The sequence below is a fragment of the Mixophyes fleayi genome, chromosome 3, assembly GCF_038048845.1.
Source record: "Mixophyes fleayi isolate aMixFle1 chromosome 3, aMixFle1.hap1, whole genome shotgun sequence".
Taxonomy (NCBI): domain Eukaryota; kingdom Metazoa; phylum Chordata; class Amphibia; order Anura; family Limnodynastidae; genus Mixophyes; species Mixophyes fleayi.
The window spans coordinates 187,925,030-187,948,905 of NC_134404.1; the positions used below are offsets into that span (position 1 = coordinate 187,925,030).

General features: G+C 40.9%; 1 protein-coding gene across 2 annotated transcripts in view; it reads right to left on the bottom strand.

Annotated features, from left to right (window-relative positions):
- Positions 1–7,812: 7,812 nt before the first annotated feature.
- AK9 (adenylate kinase 9) overlaps positions 7,813–23,876 on the bottom strand; it is a 116,050-nt gene continuing 99,986 nt past the window's right edge. For both annotated transcript variants that reach the window (XM_075202901.1, XM_075202902.1), the window contains 7 exons: positions 19,551–19,771; positions 17,834–18,030; positions 16,072–16,241; positions 12,393–12,491; positions 11,369–11,471; positions 8,259–8,373; positions 7,813–8,109 (listed from right to left, as the gene is read on the bottom strand). In XM_075202901.1, coding sequence (XP_075059002.1) covers positions 7,907–8,109; positions 8,259–8,373; positions 11,369–11,471; positions 12,393–12,491; positions 16,072–16,241; positions 17,834–18,030; positions 19,551–19,771 — 1,108 coding nt within the window. In that variant the 3' untranslated portion in view covers positions 7,813–7,906. The remainder of the gene's footprint in view (positions 8,110–8,258; positions 8,374–11,368; positions 11,472–12,392; positions 12,492–16,071; positions 16,242–17,833; positions 18,031–19,550; positions 19,772–23,876) is intronic.

The window sequence follows — 23,876 nt, forward strand, 5'->3', positions numbered from 1 at the left end:
AAATCAACCTGCCTTTCCAGTATAATTCCTCCTAGCTGCTTCACCAATTCGCACTGACGGTTATCGTGCGGTTAGATCGCACAGCCTACCAATACTAATTATTAGCAAACCTTGCGATCTTTTGGTAGCGCTTTTGCGAAAACCACGTTTTCGCATTTGGTATACCTGCCCTGTATACCGTCCTTCAGTTGGGCAATCCGCCTCGTCAGACAGCAACTGAGCACAATGAATAATAAACAGTGTATCTACGTTACAAAATCACACACTATACACCTTTTCTGCGCAGAAAATCAAAAGTTCCCAACAATAGTAATAATGTCTCAGAGGCTTTCACAAGTAATTATACTATGCATGTATAACAACTATCACAACGATTGTTTAACCACGTGGCAAATCTACCGGAAGTTTGCGTACGCACAGCAGGAAATACACATACGCTAAGCAATGCAATACTGTTAAAACACACAATGACAGTAAAAGAAACAGTTTTCTCTTTTGTCCCTAGGTTCTAGTTAGCGTGCCCTAGACAATGCAAAACGGACATTCGGTTTCACAACACAGAGTAAAATTCAGGTTTTGAACACATTGCGTTCTTACCCGTATATGAAGCGTCTCCACCCTTTGTTGCGGAACCGAAATCCGTTGGTCTTGCGTATCATCGGCAACGAAACCTCCAAAGCTCACGAGCCCCCAAATTGTTAAGTGCGTTTTGTCGCTAACCAATAACGATTGTCGAACCTCGATTTGTGTTTCCAACGCACAAAGATTTATTCGCAAAAAGTATTATAATATGTTCAAGCGAAGTGATAATAAATACAGCCGTTACTTATCGCAGGCGCTCTGGATCCAGTGTGCAGTCATTCAATCCTGAAGTCTAGGGACAAGATGTCTGAACACTAGATGAGAAGCTGCTGCTTATATGCACACAGAAATACAGTAATACAATGGAGATGGTATAGCTTGCTTCTATTGGTCCAGGTTTCAGGAAGGTCCAAGGAGTTGTCATCATTGGATAGTTCATACTAAAGAATCCAAAGGAGGGGGTCATCTCTCCAGGGGGTAGGCTCTGCTCTTCCCGCCAAGATTCCTTAGTCTTAAGTAGTTCATAATTCCCTATCATTCATAACTTGTGTATGTACTCTGCGATTCCTTCGCAGAGTAACCCAAACAGTAGCAAATGTTAAGAGGTTTATTATGATACCACATATGATATGATTCCTTCAACCTGTTCCATATATTTCACTAATGTGCATATAACTTATAATATATAACATAAATACTACTATATTTTGACATAAATGACTATGTGTTGCAACTACCATTAATGTGTACTACTTTACAAGTATGCGTGTTTGTACGAATGTATGGTAAAAGACCAAATACTGTTGCTGCCACGTGTAGTAGCTGCGTACGCCCTTGTACGCCGTAGCGTACCCTTGTACGACGTAGCGTACCGTACGCATCTTTTCAGACAAAGACAACCAAGTTTGCTCGACTTTAATTGAAATGACTTTATCCAATTTGCTGACTTCGACACATTAAAGTTTATATAAGATAAACAAAAAGTTCAGTTGATAGCATTCCAAACAAGTAATCGTCAATTCGAATAGCAGCTACTCCAGCCCAATCTCCTCAACCAGCTACCGAGTAGTCTAAAAATGGCAACACAAACAGAGCCGGAAAGCAATCATATAGTGTAACTCTTTCCAACACCTTGTTGTATAAATCAATTTATAAGAAAACTGCGAACAATTACAAAGTACAAATCACACTAATATGCAATGGTTTCTTGATAGTTTTCTCAGGCCTGTTTGGATTTACTCCCACAACAACCTCGCCAACAATAGGTGATCTGGGGAAGCAATAATAAGCCACACATAGGTAGAAGCATGTAAAAATAGGTTTATTGCACAAAAAGTTAAAAACCCTTTCAATGTTAAAAGATATTATCGCTTATCTGAACATTTGTTGTAAGCTGTTGTCACGAGCTGCTCGCTTGTCTCGGCTCCTGGCCACATGCCAGCTGTTGCCCTGACATAACTTCTGGCCAGGGCAACTGGGATGCTCTTTCCACTGCCGCTGCGCACGGCAAGCTGACAGTCAGGCGTACTCAGTATAGTTTAATTACAGTCTCCTGAGGCTGATTGTCGCAGGTTGTTGCCCTGCATTGTAATTGGCCCATTTCTGTATTTAAGGCAGAGAGGGCTAAGCCTCCATGCCAGTTATTGCGTTTGTGCCACACATTACCTGACCTGCTCCAGTTTCCTCTGGATACTCGGCACAAATCCTGTTTGATTCCTATTGTGACCCCTGGCTGGCTACTGGACTCTGCTTGAAATCTCCCCCTGACCTTTGGCCCACAGGTAAACAGTTTAGCAAAAACAGAAAACAATGAAGACACAGTGAGCGGAAGCCACCCTACACTATTAGTAAAACAACTTTGTCAAGGGTGTGTGGTTTCCCCCGCTGTCCAGGGTTAAATAGGCAAACTAAACTAAAACCACATCTTTGGTGCCATAACAGGGAGGTTATTAGGCATCGTGGGCACCAATATGCACCTGCTCTCACTGCTACTTGGGTGCAAGGCCAACCTCTGAACAGCCAAAATGACAGTCTAGTCAATTACATGATTCCACTGCACATATCCTGCACAAGAAGGAGGCTTGAACCAGCAGACCACCTATGATTCTTCCTGCCTTTTAACTAGCAGTAAGTTTTCCTTGTCAACTTGTTGACTTTTCTGGAAACAAATAAAAACTAAGATATTGTTATAAGATATTTTGTTTATTAGACAATAATTGTTAAAAACAATTGCTATAATTATAAATTGTAATATGTGTGTTGTATTATTCTTTATGCTTCAATTAAAAAAATAGCAGGATGTTCTGGCTACCTTTGTCCGTTATAGATGCTATTATTCTCCTCTCCTACTCCTTGTTACATGCTGATCTTGTCACTTATCCCAGCCATCTTTTCGACACCTTTAACTCCCTCTTTCTCCCCCCCCCTCCGGTCCCTCTTTCCCTCTCTGCTGCTGACTTCGCCACTTTTTTCTCTTCCAAAATTGAAGACATCAACATCATAACAAACATCATACATCATAACAAACATCATAACAAACAACTCTGGTGCTCCTTCTGCCCCACATCAGGCGAAGAAGTTTGCTCCCTTATTCTTTCCTCTCCACCCTCCACTTGTCCTCTTGATCCCATCCCCTCTAACCTCCTTCGCTCTCTCTCTCCCACTGCCTGCTCCTACCTGGCACACCTCTTCAACCTATCACTCTCCTCTGGGGTAGTACCCTCCTCATTTAAACAAGCTCTTATCTCTCCTATCCTCAAAAAACCCAATCTTGACCCCACCACTGTTGCCAACTATCGCCCCATCTCACTCCTCCCCTACGCCTACAAACTACTTGAGCGGTTAGTGTGCTGTCGTCTCTCCAGATACCTCTCGGACAATTCCCTCCTTGACCCTCTCCAATCTGGCTACCGCCCCCTCCACTCCACTGAAACTGCCCTGGCCACGGTCACTAATGACCTCCTATCAGCCAAATCCAGGGGTCAGTTCTCCATACTGATCCTCCTTGACCTCTCCGCGGCCTTTGACACCGTGGACCACCCCCTCCTTCTGCAAATTCTTCTTTCTCTCGGCCTCTCAGATTCCGTCCATGCCTGGCCAACTGCACCTTCTCTGTCTCCACGTCTGGCTCTTCCTCTGCCCCTTCCCCCCCTCCACGTAGGAGTCTCCCAGGGCTCTGTTCTCGGCCCTTCTTTTTTCGCTCTACACTTCCTCCCTTGGTGTGCTCATCTCCTCCTTTGGTCTTCAGTATCACCTTTATGCTGATGACATTCAACTCTACATCTCTTCTCCTGATCTCTCTTCCACCCTCCTCTCTCGTATATCTGACTGCCTCTCTGCCATCTCCTCCTGGATGTCCTCACGCTTTCTCAAAATTAACATCTCTAAGACTGAACTTATTGTCTTTCCTCCCTCCACACTCCCCTCCCACCACAACCTCTCTATTGTTGTTAATAACACAACCATCTCTTCTGTCACCCAACTCCGTTGCTGTTACGATCTGCCTTTGTATCTTCGTGTGCATTTTACCCTGTGTTATGTTTTGCTTTGTTCCCTGTGTGCATATTACCTTGCAGTACCTGTGATCCTCCAGAGGTGCTGCTGATTGGCCTTTCCTACTATCAGGGGTTAACTTGCACTGCTAGTTAATCATCATCACCTGTCTGTGGCCTACATATGCTTGCTTATTCCTGAATCCTTTGCTGGTCATTGAAGTTCCTAGCCTGCTCATGTGGCTCTGTTCCTGGTTTCCCTGCATGTGTCTCTGTTCCTGGTTTCAGTTAAGTCATTTGCTGCATTTCATTATTATTTTACCTGTTTGCCAAGATCTGGAAATCCGTTGTTTCATTCAGCTTGAAATGCTTACTGTTTATTTGCCTTCCCTGGACTATACCTTTACTGCAATAAACAGCTTAAACGTTTTTATCATGTGTCTGGCTCCATGGCTGTAATCAAGGAATTGGTTTTGAACAGAACCATAACAGTTGCCTGGGTGTCACCCTTGACTCCTCTTTCTCTTTTGCCGCCCACGTTCAATCTCTTTCACAAGCCTGTCGCTTCCAACTGCGTAACATCGCCCGCATCCGACCCTTCCTCTCACAAGATGCCACCAAAACCATCATCCATGCACTCATCATCTCCCGCCTGGACTACTGCAACCTCCTCCTCACTGGCCTCCCCCTCTCCCATCTCGCCCCCCTCCGATCTGTACTTAATGCGGCTGCTAGACTCATCTTTCTCTCACCCTTTCCCCTACAGAATCCTCTTTAAACTCCTTACTACCACTTACAAAGCTCTCTCCCAGTCTACTGCCCCCTACATCTCTGACCTCCTCACCATTCACACTCCTGCCCGCTCCCTGTGCTCGGCTAATGACCGTCGCCTCTCCTCCATATTATTTCATCTGTCCCCTGGCAGCTTGCGGCAGACTGGACATTGCAAGCCCCCCTTTTTTGCTGCCGTCCTAAAGAGAATAAAAGTAATAAATATAAATTAAGCATCCATCACTCTTGGGGAGTACTTTGTTAAAGCACCTTATACAGCTACTACAGATACTATTTTTTGGGGATAAGTCACTAATAATTTTGCAAAATTGCTGGGCTGGGTTATTTGGGCAGCAGTGATGGACAGCATTTTAAAGGTCTTGCCATAGATTTTAGATGGGATTAAGATCAGAACTCTGTATTCAGGGCAGAGGGCAGAGGATAGCAGGTTTTTGTCCAGTACTTGTCTATAAGCACTATTCATATTCCCATTGATCATGACAAAATTGCCAGTCACTACCACTAAAAACCAATCTACAACATGATGCTACAAATGCTATACTTAATGCTGAGGATTGGTGTTAGCTGGCTTGTGTGAATTGTTTAAATTGCACCACACATAACTAAGCATTCTATCCAAACAGATCCACTTTAATCTAGTAAGATCACACATCTTTCTGCCACCTCTCTGCATTGTCTTCTCAATGGTGTTTTGCGATCTTTTTGCAGTCAAGCAGTAGCCGAAGTGGAAATTTAGTTTTACAATCAAAGCACCAGGAGACATGGCAGTATGACATTCCACCATATTCTACAGCTCAACCATTACCAAAAAGGATATGGAGCTTTTTTTAGACAGGGCCACTTCCTTGCAAACCTCCTACAAAGTCCCTTTTTGTGGAATTCCTTGAAGATTGTTGACTCATGAACATTCTTTATTCGCGGCCACTGAGTAGCTTCTCTGAGAAGGGTTCTTCTTGTCCGGCCACTAAGTTTAGGGGTGGCTTAAGTTTCCTACTTCTTCCACTTCTGTACAATGGACTGCACTTAGCTCTGAGAGATGTCAAATGACTTTTCAATGGTCTTATATCCTAGATTTATGCATCTCTAATCATATATCTGACCATTTGTCTTCACTATGAAATATTATTATCATTATGTTGAAGTCTACGACATACTGTAGGACCTCACAGAGAGAGAGTAGTAATTATATTTACAAAAGCGACCCAGTTGCAGTCATTGAATGATATGTATGATTTCTGAGGCAATGTAAAGCACCTGTGTAAACCACAGCTTGCAATTATATCTCCATTCTTCATTTTTAGTAATTTGTGGAAAGGCTTTGTAATATTTATTTTGATGTTACATTGTAATTTGTGGATCAGTGCCAACAAAACCTACTTCAATTTATTTAAAATTCAAAATCTGTGACAACTAAAGGTGAAAATGTGTGGGTGCTGAATAACTACTGTTTCCCGGCAACGTTCACAGATCAGCCACAGCATTAAAACCACTGACGTGAAGTGAGTAAAATTGATTATCTCATTACAATGGCACTTGTCAATGGGTGGTATATTTTAGGCAGCAAGTGAACTGTCAGTTCTTGAAGTTGATATGTTGGAAGCAGGAAAAATGGGCAAGCGTAAGGATCTGAGCGACTTTGACAAGGGTCAAATTATGATGGCTAGACAACTGGATCAGAGCATCTCCAAAACAGTAGGTCTTCTGGGGTGTTCCCAGTAGGACGTGGTTAATACCTAATAAAAGTGGTCCAAGGAAAGACAACCGGTGACAGGGTCATGGGCGCCCAAGGCTCATTAAAGCAATTGGGGAGTGAAGACTAGCCCATCTGGTCTAATCCCGCAGAATAGCTACTATAGCACATATTGTTAAAAAAGTTAATGCTGGCTATGATAGAAAGGTGTCAGATCACACAGTGCATCGTAGCTTTCTACACATCGGGCTGTAAAACCATAGACCAGCCAGAACGAAAGCACATACAATGGGCACATGAGTACTATAGGAAGAAGGTATGCTGGCAGAGGAAGTGTGATGCTTTGGACAATGTCATGCTGGGAAACCTTGGGTCCTGGTTCATGTGGATGTTACTTTAACATGTACCACCTACCTGAACATGGTTGCAGACCAAGTACACACCTTCATCCAACAGTATTTCCTGATGGCAGTGGCCTCCTTCAGCAGGAAATATGCCGTGAAACACTGCACAAATTGTTTAGGAATGGTTTGAGGAACATGACAAAGAGTTCAAGGTGTAGACTTGGCCTCCAAATTCCCTAGATCTCAATCCGATCGAGCATCTGTGGAATGTGCTGGAAAAACAAGTCTGTGTCATGGAGGCCCCACCTTGCAACGTACAGAACTTAAAAGATTTGCTGCTAAAGTCTTGGTGCCATATACCACAGGACACCTTCAGAGGTCTTGTAGAGTCCATTCCTCGATGGGTCAGAGCTGTTTTATCAGCATGAGTGGGACCTATACAATATTAGACAGGTAGCTTTAATGTTGTGGTTGATCGGTGTATGTTGCATATTTTATAATGGACACATACTGTATAACTTTTTTTTACAGTGTATTTATATGCCAACTTACAATTTTTGAACTGTGAGCTGAACATAGTATGGTAAGCTCAAACATACTGCCATATGGTCTGGGGAATGTGTTATAAGAAAATGTAATAATGTAAATGTTCACAATCATGTTTCACTATGGCCACTTATATCTTAGTTATGTACTAGTATATACAGAGGTAGAGATGCAACCAAATTCATAGAAAATAAACAATGAATGACATTTATGCAAATCGGTGCACAGGAAAACCAATTAGACATTTGCTTTCTAAACCATACTAGAAGAAAATTTCAGAATCTTCTTCTTTTCCCTATAGAATATTGTTTTAGAACAAAAATAAAACACTTGTGTTCAATATGTGAAATAACCCTGCACACATAGATAATTACATATACAATATTTAATAAAGAGTTTTACAAAATGTACTTGGAGACTGTTTACATACACATTTCATTGCATATCTGCTAATAAAAGTGCTAAATACATGTTGGATCCACATTTTTAAGTGAAAGAAAAGACTGCATTTTACAGTCAAAATCAGCGGGTCTCCTTTGAGGCTCTTTATATTTGTGAGTCATCTTGTTTCCAAGGTAAGTCAGGAGTTCACAACACTTCACAAATTGCTCCATTTTCTTCTTGTATTTGTTCCGTATATAATCTGACTTCTGTGGATTGTATGCTAGGAAGACACAATTTCCATTATTTAGTGAATAATGGATGTCCATTATTTACACTATAATATAAAGCAATGCAATTAAAACTTCAAAATCTATGTATAAAATATAGCAATTTCTAATTTAAAATAAACTGACCTTACACTTTTCTTACCTTTTAGATGATAAGCTGTGTACAGCAGAGCTGATTGTCTTACACTTAGAAATGGATACTTAGGCTTTAGACAACCTACATCATTTAATGCCTTTATTAAAGCGGTGGCTGCTCCCTAGGCAAAAACAAACAAACATAAGATGTCAGAGGCATAAAGGTACAACATTAAGGAGTCATGCATTTATTTTATTGTCTCAATCTACAAAAGTCAATGTATTTGATAGACGCCTCTGATTCATTTGTTACTGAACTAATATTTCACATTTATTATTTATTTCATAATGTAATTATAATAGATTATAATATATATATATATATATATATATATTATATGTTATGTGTATATATATATATATATACAAATATTATAATATATTTATTATTATCCTTTGTTTATATAGCACCAGTAATATTACACAGCGCTGTACAAAGATTATATTGTAATTTATATTTATAGGACAATTCAATAAGTCATAATAAGGGGAACTTTTCATGCACGTGAAAATAGCACACCTTTCTGCGAAAGAAGACAGTTGGATGTGAAACTTAAGTCTTGCATTTCGTGCTAATCTCCAGCTGGTTTTTGCCTCAACTACTGTGCCATGTAGTTTCACAATAGCAAAAAAAAGTAAAAAAAAAAAAATCATAAAACATTACCCAAACCCTGTTTACCACTGTATCAAAATAAAATTGTATCTTTTCATTCTTTATTGTAAAATAACTGGAAATTCTTCTGTCTTTGTAACCCAATGAGAGAAAAAACCCATAAATTCCAATGCAACGGCTCGCTACTAAATACTACTGCTTAATTAATTGTGACTTTAATTGATCCGGACTTTCCTTAGCTACTAGCCAATTACATGTGGCCAGCGTGGGAAAACTTGTGATTAGCTGAGCAGCTAATGGAACTCTAAGGGGTATATTTACTAAACTGCTATAGACAACATCTCCACTTTTCAAACCCACAGTTTAGTAAATATGTCCCATGGTCATTCCAAATCAAAGTAATTCAGCGACGAGCACTGAATGTTTTTTTTTATTATTTTGACAGATAAAGAACAAAGAAAGATTTTATTTTATAATAAAGTGGTTTGTGGAGTGTCTTATTCAAATACATTTTATTTGAAAGTCTGTGTGTTTACACCAGGTGTCCCAATCTTTTTCATTACTCTGGTCCCAGAGGAAGAGTTTTTCATCTGGTGCTGCTTCCCACTGTGGGGGATGCCATACTGTGGGTTCCCCAGTAATAATATGACATACTGCCAAGGCTAGCGGTGACCCCCTGTTGTATATGGTGAAGCCTATAGGGCTTTTCACCCTTTAATAAATAGATCCCACAGAGTGTTTGTGGGTGGTATTCCAGGTACAGTTATTCAGTTGAGTTAAGTTGGATATTGCAGTATAACATCAAACTCACAATTTGTAACTTTGGTAAAAAATAGGTTGTATTAAGTTCTGCACATGTAATGTACAGTTTCATTACTGTCTTAAATATTAAGCAAGATACCCATCCATCTTCACCTGTAATATATATAAAATGTTATATATTCATGAATACTGCAGAGTGGCCTTATGTAACCAATCAAACTGGATTTTAGCTATGTTCTATTAGTAAGAATTGCATACCCATAACTATTTACATATACACTGTATATGTTGGTGGCATTTTGCATAAGAATTCTTGAAATAGACTATTCATGCCCGTGTCTCTACTTCACTCACTGGTGGCTTGGGGGGGGGGGGGGGGGGGATGAATGTGTGTATATGTGTGTATTGACCATGTAAAAGCTGTTGCATGTCACCATTCTCACATGTTACTGATGTGGTGACAATAATGTTTTTGTTTTTTTAAAATAGTGTTTTTATTGAAAATGTTCCAAACACATATACACACATGACCCATAAACCCCAGCTAATCTAGCCTCACTGCGGGCGGAGACAAACAAAGAAAAGTAAAAAAGAATTTAACCATGTACCGTGAAAACGTCTATATTAGAGATCGAGAAAAGGATACAGAGGAATAATATACTGTATTCTGTTAGACACTTAAAACCACAATCGATGCCTTTTTTAGTTTGGCTGGCGCCACGTGAGGCTGCATATGAGAGGACGGAAAAGCATAATGCTACAATTTACACATCATCATCGTCGTTATATTGGTGAGGGTGAATAACAAACAGATTTATACCAGTGACATCAGACCTTGTGATATTTGTGTAAAGGTTATCTGTTTTCGTACATAAAATGGTCATGCATCCAGATGTAATTTACCAGGGCAATCCAATGACAGATACTGGGTGGTTCAGATGCCATCCAACTTCCGGCAACAATCACCTTGGCCAGTGAAGTTGGGTTAAACAAATATTTAAACATAGGTTTATTAAAACCTTCTTCCAGAGTGAGACCTTTGGCAAACCCTAGGGCATACTGTGGGAGTCGCTATCACTGTGGAAGAAATACAACTACATACCTCCATCCAAAACGTTTACACAACAGGAAAGAACCAAAGCATATGTCAATATGTGTCTGAAAGGGTGTTGCATTTAGGACAGACAGACAGGACTATCCCGCCTACCCATCCTGTACAGCACCACTGGAGTGGGATAAATTCTATACAAGACATAAAAGTGCGCCTGTTGGAAGTGTATGCATGGTGTCCTCCCTGGTGACACTGAGCATCAAACTCCAGTCATCATCAGAAATGTCCCCCAAGTCAACTCCCCACTTAACTTGAAGGAGGTCTAAGGCCTCTGGCAGTAGCTGGGGTAGCAGCACAGCATAGAATACAGAAATCGACCTAGGTGGACCCAGCATTTTCCGGAGATCTTTAACAGGGAATCTACCAAATGTGGCGTGTCTCTTCCATATTGGGAAGTAAGGGCATGGCGGAGTTACAAATACCAAAAGAATTGGGAATGAGGTAAAAGGTATCAATAATGTTTAGGTGCATATAGGTCATTTTTGTCATGTTGCATAACTGTGTGAACTCAGCCTATTTAAATTAACATTATCTTCAGATACATTTAATCATCTTTAATTATAGCGAAGAACCAGTAGTATTAGAACCAGTAACATAATTATCAAACCAGCATTTTACACTAAATAGTAACCTGTTCAAGGTATCCAGTTAAAGGAAGAGATATCAGCATGATCGGCTCCATCTTTGGTGGAAGTTTAGACGGAAGCTTATGATTCCAATATTTTTCTGGAAGTCTAGAAAGAAACCAATATGTGTTATATCTGGTTATATCTGGAACAGCTCCAAAAATAAAAATCTTCTGCTTCTATCATGAATTTCCATAATGCTTACTGCTTTTTAGCATACTCTTTATTTTGCTTTATTTTTTTAATCTCCCAGAAACTTAAGCATTTACTTTTAAAGGCATGTTACCCTAAAGGGGGTTTCCACTTTAAAAATCAATTTAACTTAATGCTCTCCCCTGCAGCACCGACCATTCACTGTGTTTAGCAGGGTGTTGGCAATTACTTATATCCAGGAACAATGGCGATCACCGTTGGCACTGTTTGGCTCTCCATAGCAGGGGATATCACACACAGGAGCTCCAAGTCTTTCAATTAAATATTTCGCATTGGATATCATGTGTACTATTAGTACTTAATAGTGAGGGGATGTCGAAAAAAATAATATTTAAAGAGGAAAACCTCTATAAGGCTATATGATACACGTATTTGTTGTGAGGAGAATACACCCAATATATATTTGCAGGTAGCTATGACAATTATTTTTTCCTCCATATCCTCCCTAACAATGGACTAAAAATGCAACTTCATTAGCCACACAATTGTTTTACACTATCTTGGTTGCACAATGGTTGCATATTACAGCCATTATGTACTATGAATCAGGGAAACAAAAAAGCAACATATTTGTTTTCTGAATATTGATAGAAAAGGACCTATCTATATTTTTTGGGTAGCAAAAACAGATAATACATCCAACTACAAGTATAACTGCCACCCCAATTAAAGTGTTAGCCTGCAAAAAGCCAGCAAGAAAATGTATGTAATATTGTTGCCGTGATTGTGCTATTGCTTCCATCTTAGTCTAGAGACGGAGTGTATACACAGTCTAGAACTGGTCACTGAAAACTTTAAAAACAACTATAAAATTACCTCATAAACCTCTGCAGATTTTCTTCACTTTTAAATACATATATATTATCTCTGTATTCCACAGCATTTTCAATGTGTCCAGGAACAAGAGCCTCATATCTTGGGAGAAAATATAAACAGATTGAAAAGAACTACTTCATACAACATGTATTTTCGGAAGGGACGTTGGCTTACATAAGGTGACATCAGAGACATTGTTCAGGCATAAGAATTAAAGTAAAAATACAGTATTTCAATGAAAGATATATAGCATCTTCCATTTCTCCAAGCCTCCTCATACCCGCAGGGATAGTATATTCTATTGATTTTCAACCTCTTTCCAACACCTTATCTCCCCAATTTCTACATTCTCCTCCCCTGATATGACAGTTCCTCATTTTCACCATACCCTAGCAACTGTCCTTGATTAAGTGGCTCCAGCGACTCTTTATACTCCGTGTAGACTTCATTGTCAACCGTGGCACACTAAAGTAACACAAAATCTACCAAAACGTTCTCATAAAGCTGAACATCACTGGCGTAAATCTTGTACCTCCAATGATTTCAGTGCATATACTGCTATCTAACACTCCTATTGAAATGCTCTGGACACTGCTAAACAAGCACACTTCCAATCTCTCATCTATGCTCAGGCTTCTAACCCCAAACGCCCTTTTAACACATTTAAATCTCTTCTCAATCCTCGCATCCCAAACCCTCCGACTAGCATCAGTGCCCAGGATTTTGCTTCCTATTTCAAGGACAAGATTGATAAGATTAGACTTGAAATGTTATCTCCCTCGACTAGCAATCAGCTCAATTCCTTCCCAGCATCCTCTGTCACCCTCTCTTCATTTGATCCCACGAATGAAGAGGAAGTTTCTACTCTCTTCTTATCCTCCTACTCTACCTCCTGTCTATTGATCCCATACCCTCACAAATTGGTAGGTCCTTGTCTCTTGTGCTCATTCCACCTCAAACTAAAATCTGTATCTTTCCATCACTATTCAAGCACGCAGTGATTACTCCTATTTAAAAAAAAAAAAAAATTCTGACTCAAACTCTCTCTCAAATTACTGCCCCATCTCTCAGCTCCCATGCCCCTCCAAACTTCTTGAGAGAATTTCTACACTCACTTCACACATTTCCTTTCTGCAAACATCTTATTGAATCCTCTTCAATCAGGTTTTCGCCCTCAGCACTCCACAGAGACTGCGCTGCCCAAGGTTGTCAATGATCTGATCACAATTAAAACTAAAGGTGATTAATCTCTTCTGATTCTCCTGGATCTCTTTTCTGCATTCAACAATGTTGACCATTCTCTCTTCATACAGACGCTACAATCTCTAGGTCTTCAAGTCACTGTCCTATCCTGATTCTCATCCTATCTATCTAAATGCTCATTCAGTGTTAATTTTTCTATAACAACCTCCACTCCGCTTCATTTATCAGTTGGGAGTACCACAAGGCTCAGTCCTAGGTCCTCTGCTATTCTCTATCTACACCACTTCTCTTGGAAAACGAATAAGTTCCTTTGGATTTCAGTATCATCTCTATGCGGATGATACAAATTTATCTATCCTCTCCTGATCTCTCACCATCTGTGTTTTGCGTTACTGCCTTTCTTTCTGCCATTTCATCTTGGATGTCCTCTTGACCAACTCAAACTCAATCTTTCAAGAATAGAAATAATAATATTCCCACTCAACAATAGAAGCTTCCTGCCTGACATTTCTATTTCTGTGGACAACATGACCATAAATCCCACCCCGCAAGCTCGCTGCCTAGGTATAATCCTTGACTCGCAACTATCATTTGTTCCCCACATCAACTCTATATTTACATCATGCTGCATATATCTAAAAAACATTTCCAGAATACGTACACAACATCTCACACAAGACACTGAAAAAACTTTAATTCATGCACTCATCATCTTCCCTCCTTACTGGTCTTCCCAAAATCAGACTTGAGCCACAATTTATTTTGCATGCAGGGGCTAGATTGATTCTCCTTGCAAATAATTTTTTGTCTGCTGAGTCACTCTGTCAGTCTACATTCTTTGCCTGTTTTTCAAAGAATCCAATATAAAATTCTTCTACTAACATACAAAGTCATCAAGAAAATTGCACCAACATACAGTACATCTCCTCATTTGTCTCAAAATATCTCCCAACTCGACACCTCCGTTCTGCACAGGATCTGCGTTTTTTTGGCCTGCACCCACTATATAGAATTCCCTCCCTTGCACCACAAGACTTTCATCTAGTCTTCAAACCTTCAAGCGTTCTCTGAAAACCCACCTCTTCGGACAAGCTTATAATATTCCTCTACCACCCTCTTAATCTCCCTAGGTTACCCTATTACCACCCTCTACACAGCTAGCACAAGACAACAACCCTCTGACCAACATAGTTGTGTGACTGAGCATACAGCCCAAATACTTTGTAACCTTTACATTCTAGCTGGACAAATTTTCAATATTATGTAGCACTTACCCTTGTGTATTCAACCATTGTCCCATAGATTGTAAGCTTACGAGCAGGGCCCTCTTACCTCTCTGTTTGTATGTATTACCCAGTATTGTTTTATTACTGTTTGTTCCCAATTGTAAAGTGCTACAGAATCTGCTGGCGCTATATAAATAAATGATGATGATGATTTCTCATATAAAGCCTGCACAACCATAAAGCATACAGCATTATCATATGATGGTTTGCATCTTCTTGCAATTCCTTATGTTAATGTCATGTACGGAAGTAATTTTTTCGTACTGATACAGTGTTTGAAGAGTATACATCAAAAACTGCTACTGAAAATGCTAAATTTCAGAAACAAGTAATAAGCCAAAGAGCACTGAATCCACTTAGCAACAATTCAGAACAAATCCTTTTTAATATACATATATGCAGGATTGGACTGGCCCGCCGGGGAGCGGGGTATTCCCCAGTGGGCCCCTGCGCCTGATGGCTCTGCCCTCTTCATTGGAGAGCTGGGTACTTTTAAAAAAATAAAGTAAAAAAAATACTCACGTGATTGCGGTATCTGCTCCCCTCCTCCCTGCTCCGTTTGAACTGAATGTTGGGCGTGACCTCATCACGCCTTTATTAAGTGAGGAGTGGCGCAGAGAGGAGCCAGCAAGAAGAAAAGAGAAGAGAAGAAAGGAGCCAATAGGAAGGTAAGTAAAGGAACGGAGACAATGGGGGGACGCAGAATGGCACAGGGTGATGAAGAGGGGTGAGCAGAATGGCACAGGGTGATGAAGGGGGGGGAGCAGAAAGGCACAGGGTGATAAAAAGGGGGGGAGGCAGAATGGCACAGGGTGATGTAGGGGGGAAACAGAATGACACAGAGTAATGAAGGTGGGGGGGAGCAGGATGACACAGAGCGATGAAGGGGGGGCAGGATGACACAGAATGATGAAGGGGCTACTGTCTTGGTGAACAGCCCACCTATCTGTCTAGGCTATCCGCTTTAATCACTTGTCTCCTGCAGGTCGCACCACAGTCTCTAATACTGGTCCCTCAGCTCCTCACTGGGCCTCTCTTTGGTGGATTCCAGTTTCCTGGAACAGACCTCTTGTATGTTTCCAACGTCTATGCTTCTTGTAGTACACTCCGAGTCCTATACTAAGCTGCTGCTATACGTTTGTGTATGTACATAACATTTAAATAAAATAAAATAATATTGATCTGCATACCTCTTTTTTCCATCCACGTAGGTAACCGGACAATACCCCTTCATCTCCGCATTTTTGGGGAATTTAGACTTTACATCAGCCACTGTTAATTTCTTTGGTAGCATTTCGGGAGGAGGGAGTGGACGTGGTGCCAATGGAGGCACATATAATTCTGCATCTTGCAAAAATGCCTGTAAGCAAACATATAGTATTAAACATTATGTTATCTGTTCACCTACACATTTTTTGTTGACATTAGTTTTGTAATATCACAATGCATAGTAGACCTGTGAACCAAATCTAGTGGAAACATACAAAGACTACTATAGAGGTACATACTAAATGTAGCTTTGCTATAATAGTATGACAAGTGGTCGAAGTGGTAGTGTATACATTGGTATTCCATATGGCCACTTCTAAATGTCCACTTCGACCACTGAGTATAACATTATAACTTTACTGATCTCTATATTTTTGTTTATTCATTCTGTAGCAAAATTCTATGAAGTAAAGTTGAACATTTTTGTACTATGTTTCAGGGTTTCATCACAGGTTACAATGCTTGCACATAAATAGGTAAGGATGCATTTATGTACACTAAGAAATACATTTATGCATTACATGTATTGTACAAAAATGAAACTAAAGTCACAACCAGATCAGTACAGTAACAGTAAAGCTTGTGATTACATAACAGGGTCTTTGATATAAACCAGTATTTTAATGACCGGCAAAGAGTGCTTGCATGGAAGGCAAATAGCTGGAATTATATGGGGTATACTGGACAATGTACCACACCTTCTGGAACAGAAGGTCTCATGGGGGGTATACTGGACAATGTACCACACCTTCTGGAACAGAGGGTCTCATGGGGGGTATACTGGACAATGTACCACACCTTCTGGAACAGAGGGTCTCATGGAGGTATACTGGACAATACACAAAACCTTCTGGAACAGAGGGTCTCATGGAGGTATGCTGGACAATGTACCACACATTTGGAACAGAGGGTCTCAAGGGGGGTATACTGGACAATATACAAAACCTTCTGAAACAGAGGGTATTATTAGGGTCTGGATCAAAGAGGGCAGAACACACTAGGCAACATAGTCAGACATTATAAAAGTTGCCATGACATCCTCGGGGTTGATAAATTCATGTTTTATAAGCTGAGGCTCCCACCAAGGCCATCCATTCATCCATCCAGGGACAGGGTTGTAGGGCTCAGCCACCTTGTAGTAGTAGTGGTCTTACAAGCATGGAACAGTACTTCATTTAAAAAGGTCTGAGTCGGTTTGGGATAATTCAAATGTTATATTAAGCAAACACATCAGATGATCATATGAGCATGTTGTCATTTACAAAATATATAACCTGTTTCCAAAAACCTTGTATTGGACACTCCCATAGTGGACTAAAATAGACAAGGGCTGTTATGGCACATGGGGAATACATCATTATGCTCAGCATTAAACTCACATAGAGCAGTTTTCAGCGAAATTACATTTCAATATGCTTGAGAAACATACGCACACCGTGTTATATCACTCATTATATCACTCATTTACATGATCTATAAAAACTTAATTCACTAATGTAATTTTCCACAAAACATAAATGCAATATAACTACAAAATATAGAATAGCTATAATGAGATAATAAAAGTTACAGTTACCAATCTTTCATGTGAAATAGCAAAGATTATACTAATTAACTCTAACTTTCAGAAATAAGTAAAGCTATTACTTCTGACACATATGTATGATAATGAATTCAACTTACATCCAGCTCCTTCTGTGAAGCCATTTTGTAGTAGTGCCCACGGAATTCAGCTGCAAACTGCAGGGATGATGTTACAGAGCAATCGACAAGCTCCCCCCTTTGTGCCAGACTCACAGGACAGTATTGTGCAAACTCTCCCAGCCGAGACAGCAGCTCTTGAGGGGTGATGCAGAAGTCAACAATAGCAGCAGCTTTACCTGTTCAGACCATAATGCAACAACATCTATTTATTATGTTTTGCCTATGACACCATAATCAATTAAGGTCAAATGATAAACACATTACTAACTGTGAGAATTGATAGTAATATAATTGCATCAGCAAGACCTGGAATTCAGATAGACAATCTCATTTTCAGCTGAATCAATTAATTAGTTGAATGTCATAATATTGCCAGTTGTCTTTGTAATACTTAACATTCACTTGATTTTGGCACAATTTGTTACCATAATGTCCAAGCAAACACATGGCTTTATAAAGATAATAACATATCTGAGTGCAATTATGTGCACAGGTAAGCTGTGTCTATGTCATGATTTTATATTCCACAATGTAATAAATAACTGTTCTTCAGAGGTTCCATCCAGCTATTTGTTGCTGGTTGGCTTGTGTATCATGGACATGGAGAATGGAGATCTCCTCACTTATAACCTCTAATAACTCGCAGGCAATGCAGTGGAAGTCAGGTAGGCTGAACTGTTGGTCATTTCGGAGTAACTTGATGAAGGGACCACACAGCAATGGAAGATATGTGATATTTTTATTTAGTGGTACAGTGTGCTTGCACATTTCAGTTCCATGGCACCTGACACTCTATTTGCCTGCACATAGTTGGCAGTGTAAGCAGCGCCGGTGCTAGGGTCCTTGGCGCCCTAGGCACAGTCTGAAAATCGCCCCGCCCCCCCCCCCTTTAAAAATCGCCGCTGCCCCCCCTTTAAAAATCGCCGCTGCGCTTCCCTCCCCACCCCTCCCCATGTCTTTCTTTAACTTACCTGCATGAAGCTGCTCCTCTCTGCTCTGTCTTCTCCCCTCCACTCACAGACACTGTCGGGCCGTGATGATGACAGGTCCCGGCGCCCTAGGCAATTGCCTAACCTTGCCTAATGGGAGCGCCGGGCCTGAGTGTAAGCACTAAGTTCTTATCACACTTATGTTTATACACTTTACAAATGTTGCCCTCAGCATTCATAGACTGTATTAGAACTTACCATACTTGCCAATTCTCCCGGAATGTCCGGGAGACTCCTGCATTTTGCGAGAGTCTCACGGACTCCCGGGAGAGTGTGGCAATCTCCCGCCTCTGGCAGAATTCTGCCCATATCCGGGAATCGCTGCGTTTGGCCCCGCCCCCTACTGTCAAATGACGCGTTTGCGTCATTATGTCACAGGGGCAGGGCCAAAATGACACGACTTTTGGAGCCCCGCCCCCACCACACCCACCACCCCCGGCAGGCTCCCGGAAGCCAACTTCAGCAAGTTGGCAAGTATGGGACTTACAATATATTTGCCTGTTATCTCCAGGCAAATACAGAATGATGCGATTGACAGATATCTTTTTATTTTATCATAATATAAACAACAATGGCTTCCTTTTAACAGTCATTTTAGTTAAACAAGAATGTTATATAAGTAAATTTAAAGGGATCAGACCTATCAGGAAGCCTCAGTGGTGCATAACAAAATATAACATAAACAGCAATGAAAAAAATGTTTGTACCTTCTTTTATTCTTTGCAGATAGGATTGTACTTGATTGATGCTTGCCTGGACCTCTTCAATAATTTTGTTTGAAACCCACCATTTGCTGTGCATGGCATCTACTTCACGCCAGTTTTTATGTTGCATCTTATAATATTTCTTTATACGTTGGACCTCCTGCTTATAATTGGAGTTACGCACAGCTAATATCTGTGCACTATCATGTGCAGGGTACAGCATTCTGTAACATTTTTTTAAAAAAAGCAAAAGGTTATGGTGGCTAATGATTAGAATTTTAATTCAGAATATATACAAACTTTAACTTTTACAGCATATGACCACTTTTCTTTGCCTTTTCTTTTCAGGAATACATTAAATAGCTCTAGAAGGTCTATGTTTTCCAAACCCTTACTTAATTAGCATTGTTGGTTATATATACTCTCCAGTAAATATTAAAGAGGACAGTGGGCCTGATTCATTAAGGATCTTAACTTAAGAAACTTATTATTTCAGTATCCTGGACAAAACCATGTTACAATGCAAGGGGTGCAAACTAGTATTCTGTTTTGCACATAAGTTAAATACTGCCTGTTTTTTCATGTAGCACACAAATACTTGATAGCTTATTTGTACACTGAAATTTAAAGTTGATATTTGTGTGCTACATGAAAAAACAGTCAGTATTTAACTTATGTGCAAAACAGAACACTCATTTGCACCCTTTGCATTGTAACATGGTTTTGTTCAGGAGACTGAAATGAGAAATTTCTTAAGTTAAGATACTTAATGAATCAGGCCCAGTGTCTTCAGGGGGAGGACATACTATGCAATCCTGCTTATATGTCAGCCCCATTGCTGCTCCATTTGTCAGGGGTTTTAAATTCCCACAGTGAAAACCTATTTGCATAGAGGGCTTTCACTGACATAGATTGGATGATGCAACAGTGAAGGCGAGCATGAAGGCAAGACTACATGCTGGTCCAGTGCTTGAAGAGAGCACAGATTCAGGGCCAAACTTAGGACTGTGCCTATGGAAGACAGAGTTTGAATTTAGGCCTGTGAACCCCCATCCCTCTGATCACCTTCTGTGGGTAACTGTTATGCATGTGATGGTAGTGGGTTGAAAAGAAGTAAATTTACTACCGAATCTGCCTCCTATCGCCTTCGAAACCAGACATTGCTGGGCAGAACCAAAGCAGGTACATTTTACCGACCTGGAGCCTTGGCCTATCAGCTATGTGGATGATCCAGGGCAGCGACTATGACTGCATCAGTGATCATCAGGACCTCCACATCTCCACATCAGCTGATATGGCAAGGATCTGATTCACTGAAAATGTGTCAACAAGCCCATCGCTTCACAGATATGGTGACACTACATATAAGCCTGTGCTGGGCATCATATATGTCTCTGCATATTAGAATAGGCACTAGATAAGACTGTAAATATTAGTCTGGGCATCTAATATGGTACTGTATATTACAAAAGGCACCAGATAAGGCTCTACATCAGTGGATTCCAAACTTTTTCAGTTCAAGGCACCCTTAGGGTCTCCATAATTGTTTCAAGGCACCCCTAAGCCAAAATAATTACCAAGTAGCCCCCGCCTTGCTTACCACTGGCCCTGGCCAAGGCACCCCTGTGAGATCACCGAGGCACCCCAGGGAGCCTAGGCACACAGTTTGGGAACCACTGCTCTACATATTAGTCTTGGAAAAAGATAAGGTGACTAAACTGGATACCAGGTATGACACTGCATACTAGACTGGATACAATTACATAGTAGAATGGGCACCAAATAAGGCTCTGCAGAAGTGTCTCTCCCTGTTAAACACAGTACTGGATAAAGTTCTGCATATTATACTTCGAACCAGTAATTATGGCATAGCATAATTTAAACTGTAAGCTCCAATGGGGCAGGGACTGATTTGAGCGAGTTCTCTGTACAGCGATGCGGAATTAGTGAAGCTATATAAATATATGATGTGTGACTGGATCATTTATAAATAACTTATGGTATAAATTTATTTAAAGGAAATAGCGCAGGGCGCTTATTTATATAATTGCCAATGCTCTTATTTTTGATATTGTGTATTTTTTGATATAGGAAACCGTTATTTCTGAGACAAGGGAAGAAACTTGTTTGTTTTAATCTAGAGGGAATGCATGATTTCTTATGTATATATCTGACACAATGAGCCTTTGTTTAGAAAGTCTTTTGTGTATTGTGATGTGGGGAAATGACTTGTTTGGGGTTTGTGACGTTCTATAGGAATGTGTATTCTGAACTGTCTGAAGAAAGGCCCCATATGTTAATTAGATCTTTTGATGTGTGAAGGTCCAACTTGAAGACAGGAGGGTTTAATTAAAGGAGTGCTGCTAGATTTCCTGCGTCTAAAAACAAGATGCAGGACATCACAGCCTTTCTAGAATTTCACAGATAAGTGTAAATATTGTTAGCTTTGCAATGCATGTAATTCCATGTTTAGGTAAACACATGGCATCCTGATTCTAAAAATAGTGCTTTTTAAACTGATTTGGACACAGGCTGTCTTGTATACTGAAATGTATCATTCTGATGTTCCATCTGACCTGATCACCTGGTACCTTCAACCAGTGTCAGAGCAAATAAACAACACTTGCTTCAAAGACCTGCTTGAAAACATCTTCAATATTGTTGTATTCCTGTGACCTACAGATTAGACCCTAAATCTAATCTGTCTTCCGGCTGTTTCTGAGTGTCACGGGCACTAGGAGTCTTTGCCCAGGATATCACCAGATGATGAATTTACCAGAGTAATATAGCTGGTACTATGGTTCTCTGGTAGCAGGGTGACAACGGAACAGGAGAATCAGCAGATGGTGAGAGAATGCTCAAAGAAAGTCTGACTAGCAGCAACTGGTAATGAGTAGATGAATGTACACGAGGAACCAGATGGACAAGTAAACGTGAGGAGAGTCAGTGGTCTGCGTACAGCAAGTTGTACCACTGCTATAGTGAGGAGGAATGTCCAGGAGTAGCGAGGAGATAGTGAGAGTCAGTGGTCTGCGTATAGCAAGTTGTACCACTGTCTATAGTGAAGGAATGGATTCCAGGTGCAAGTAGATAACGGGAAAGTCAGTGGTCTGCGTATAGCAAGTTGTACCACTGCTATATATATGTGAGGAGGGGCACAAGGAGATGAATGTAATGCAGAGGATACACAGGGCACACGGAACTTGATCCCACGATGATATCCGAAATACAATAATAACTGACAAGCGCTGCTTGAAGTATACAAAGTCACTAGAGCGATCCAGGTAATAGGACACAAAGTCAATAGTCACAATAGCTTCAGTAGATAGAAGACTCCGGAGATGAACACAACACAGTCCAGACGGATATGCAATACAAAAGCAAAGTCAATGGAAGGTATGCATACCGCGGTTCAGGAAAGTAGGCTGTCAGTGAGACGTGCAGGGATACCTGAACGGCTGAACGCCGGCAGGAGGAGAAACCACTTGAGGATGGAAGCGGTAATCAGGTTGGTGCAGCGCACGGCAGGTAACCAGTATCAACGGAGCAATACTCAGGAAGCAGTAGTAAGTAAAACTGGAAACATGATGAACACGGGAGAGTTGAGGCTGTCTGGTATCCGGCAGTAGTAGCGGAGGCAGCGGAGGGAAGACACGCTGAACACGGGAGAGTAGAGGCGGTCTGGAATCCGGTAGTAGAAGCAGATAGGAATCAGTGGAGAGCTGACATGATGAACACAGGAGAGTTGAGGCGGACAGGAATCCGGCAGCAGTAGCAGATAGGAATCAGCTGAGCGCAGGCACGATGAACACAGGAGAGTTGAGGCGGACTGGAATCCGGCAGCAGTAGCAGATAGGAATCAGCTGAGTGCAGGCACGATGAGCACAGGAGAGTTGAGGCGGACTGGAATCCGGCAGCAGTAGCAGATAGAAATCAGCTGAGTGCAGGCACGATGAACACAGGAGAGTTGAAGTGGTCTGGAAACCACAAACGTAGTAGACGGGAATCAGCTGGAGCTGAATACACGAGGAAACACAGGAACACCTTCAGAGGCTCATGGGGAATGAGACTCCAAGATCAGGCAACCAGGTAATGATCACAGGTGGTTTAAATAGGGAGGGTTGCCTGATCATCCAATCAATTAAAAGCAACAGGTACTGAAGGTTTAATAAGGACTGCACATGCAGACCCTCAGGATGGCGGACGGCCACGGTTCCTGAACACAGGAGAAATGGCACTCACAGTCCGGTGAGTGACACTGAGATTGGACCCAGTTCTCCAGTACTGCTGGCCAGTGTGATAGACCAGGGGAATCCATCCACAGCACCC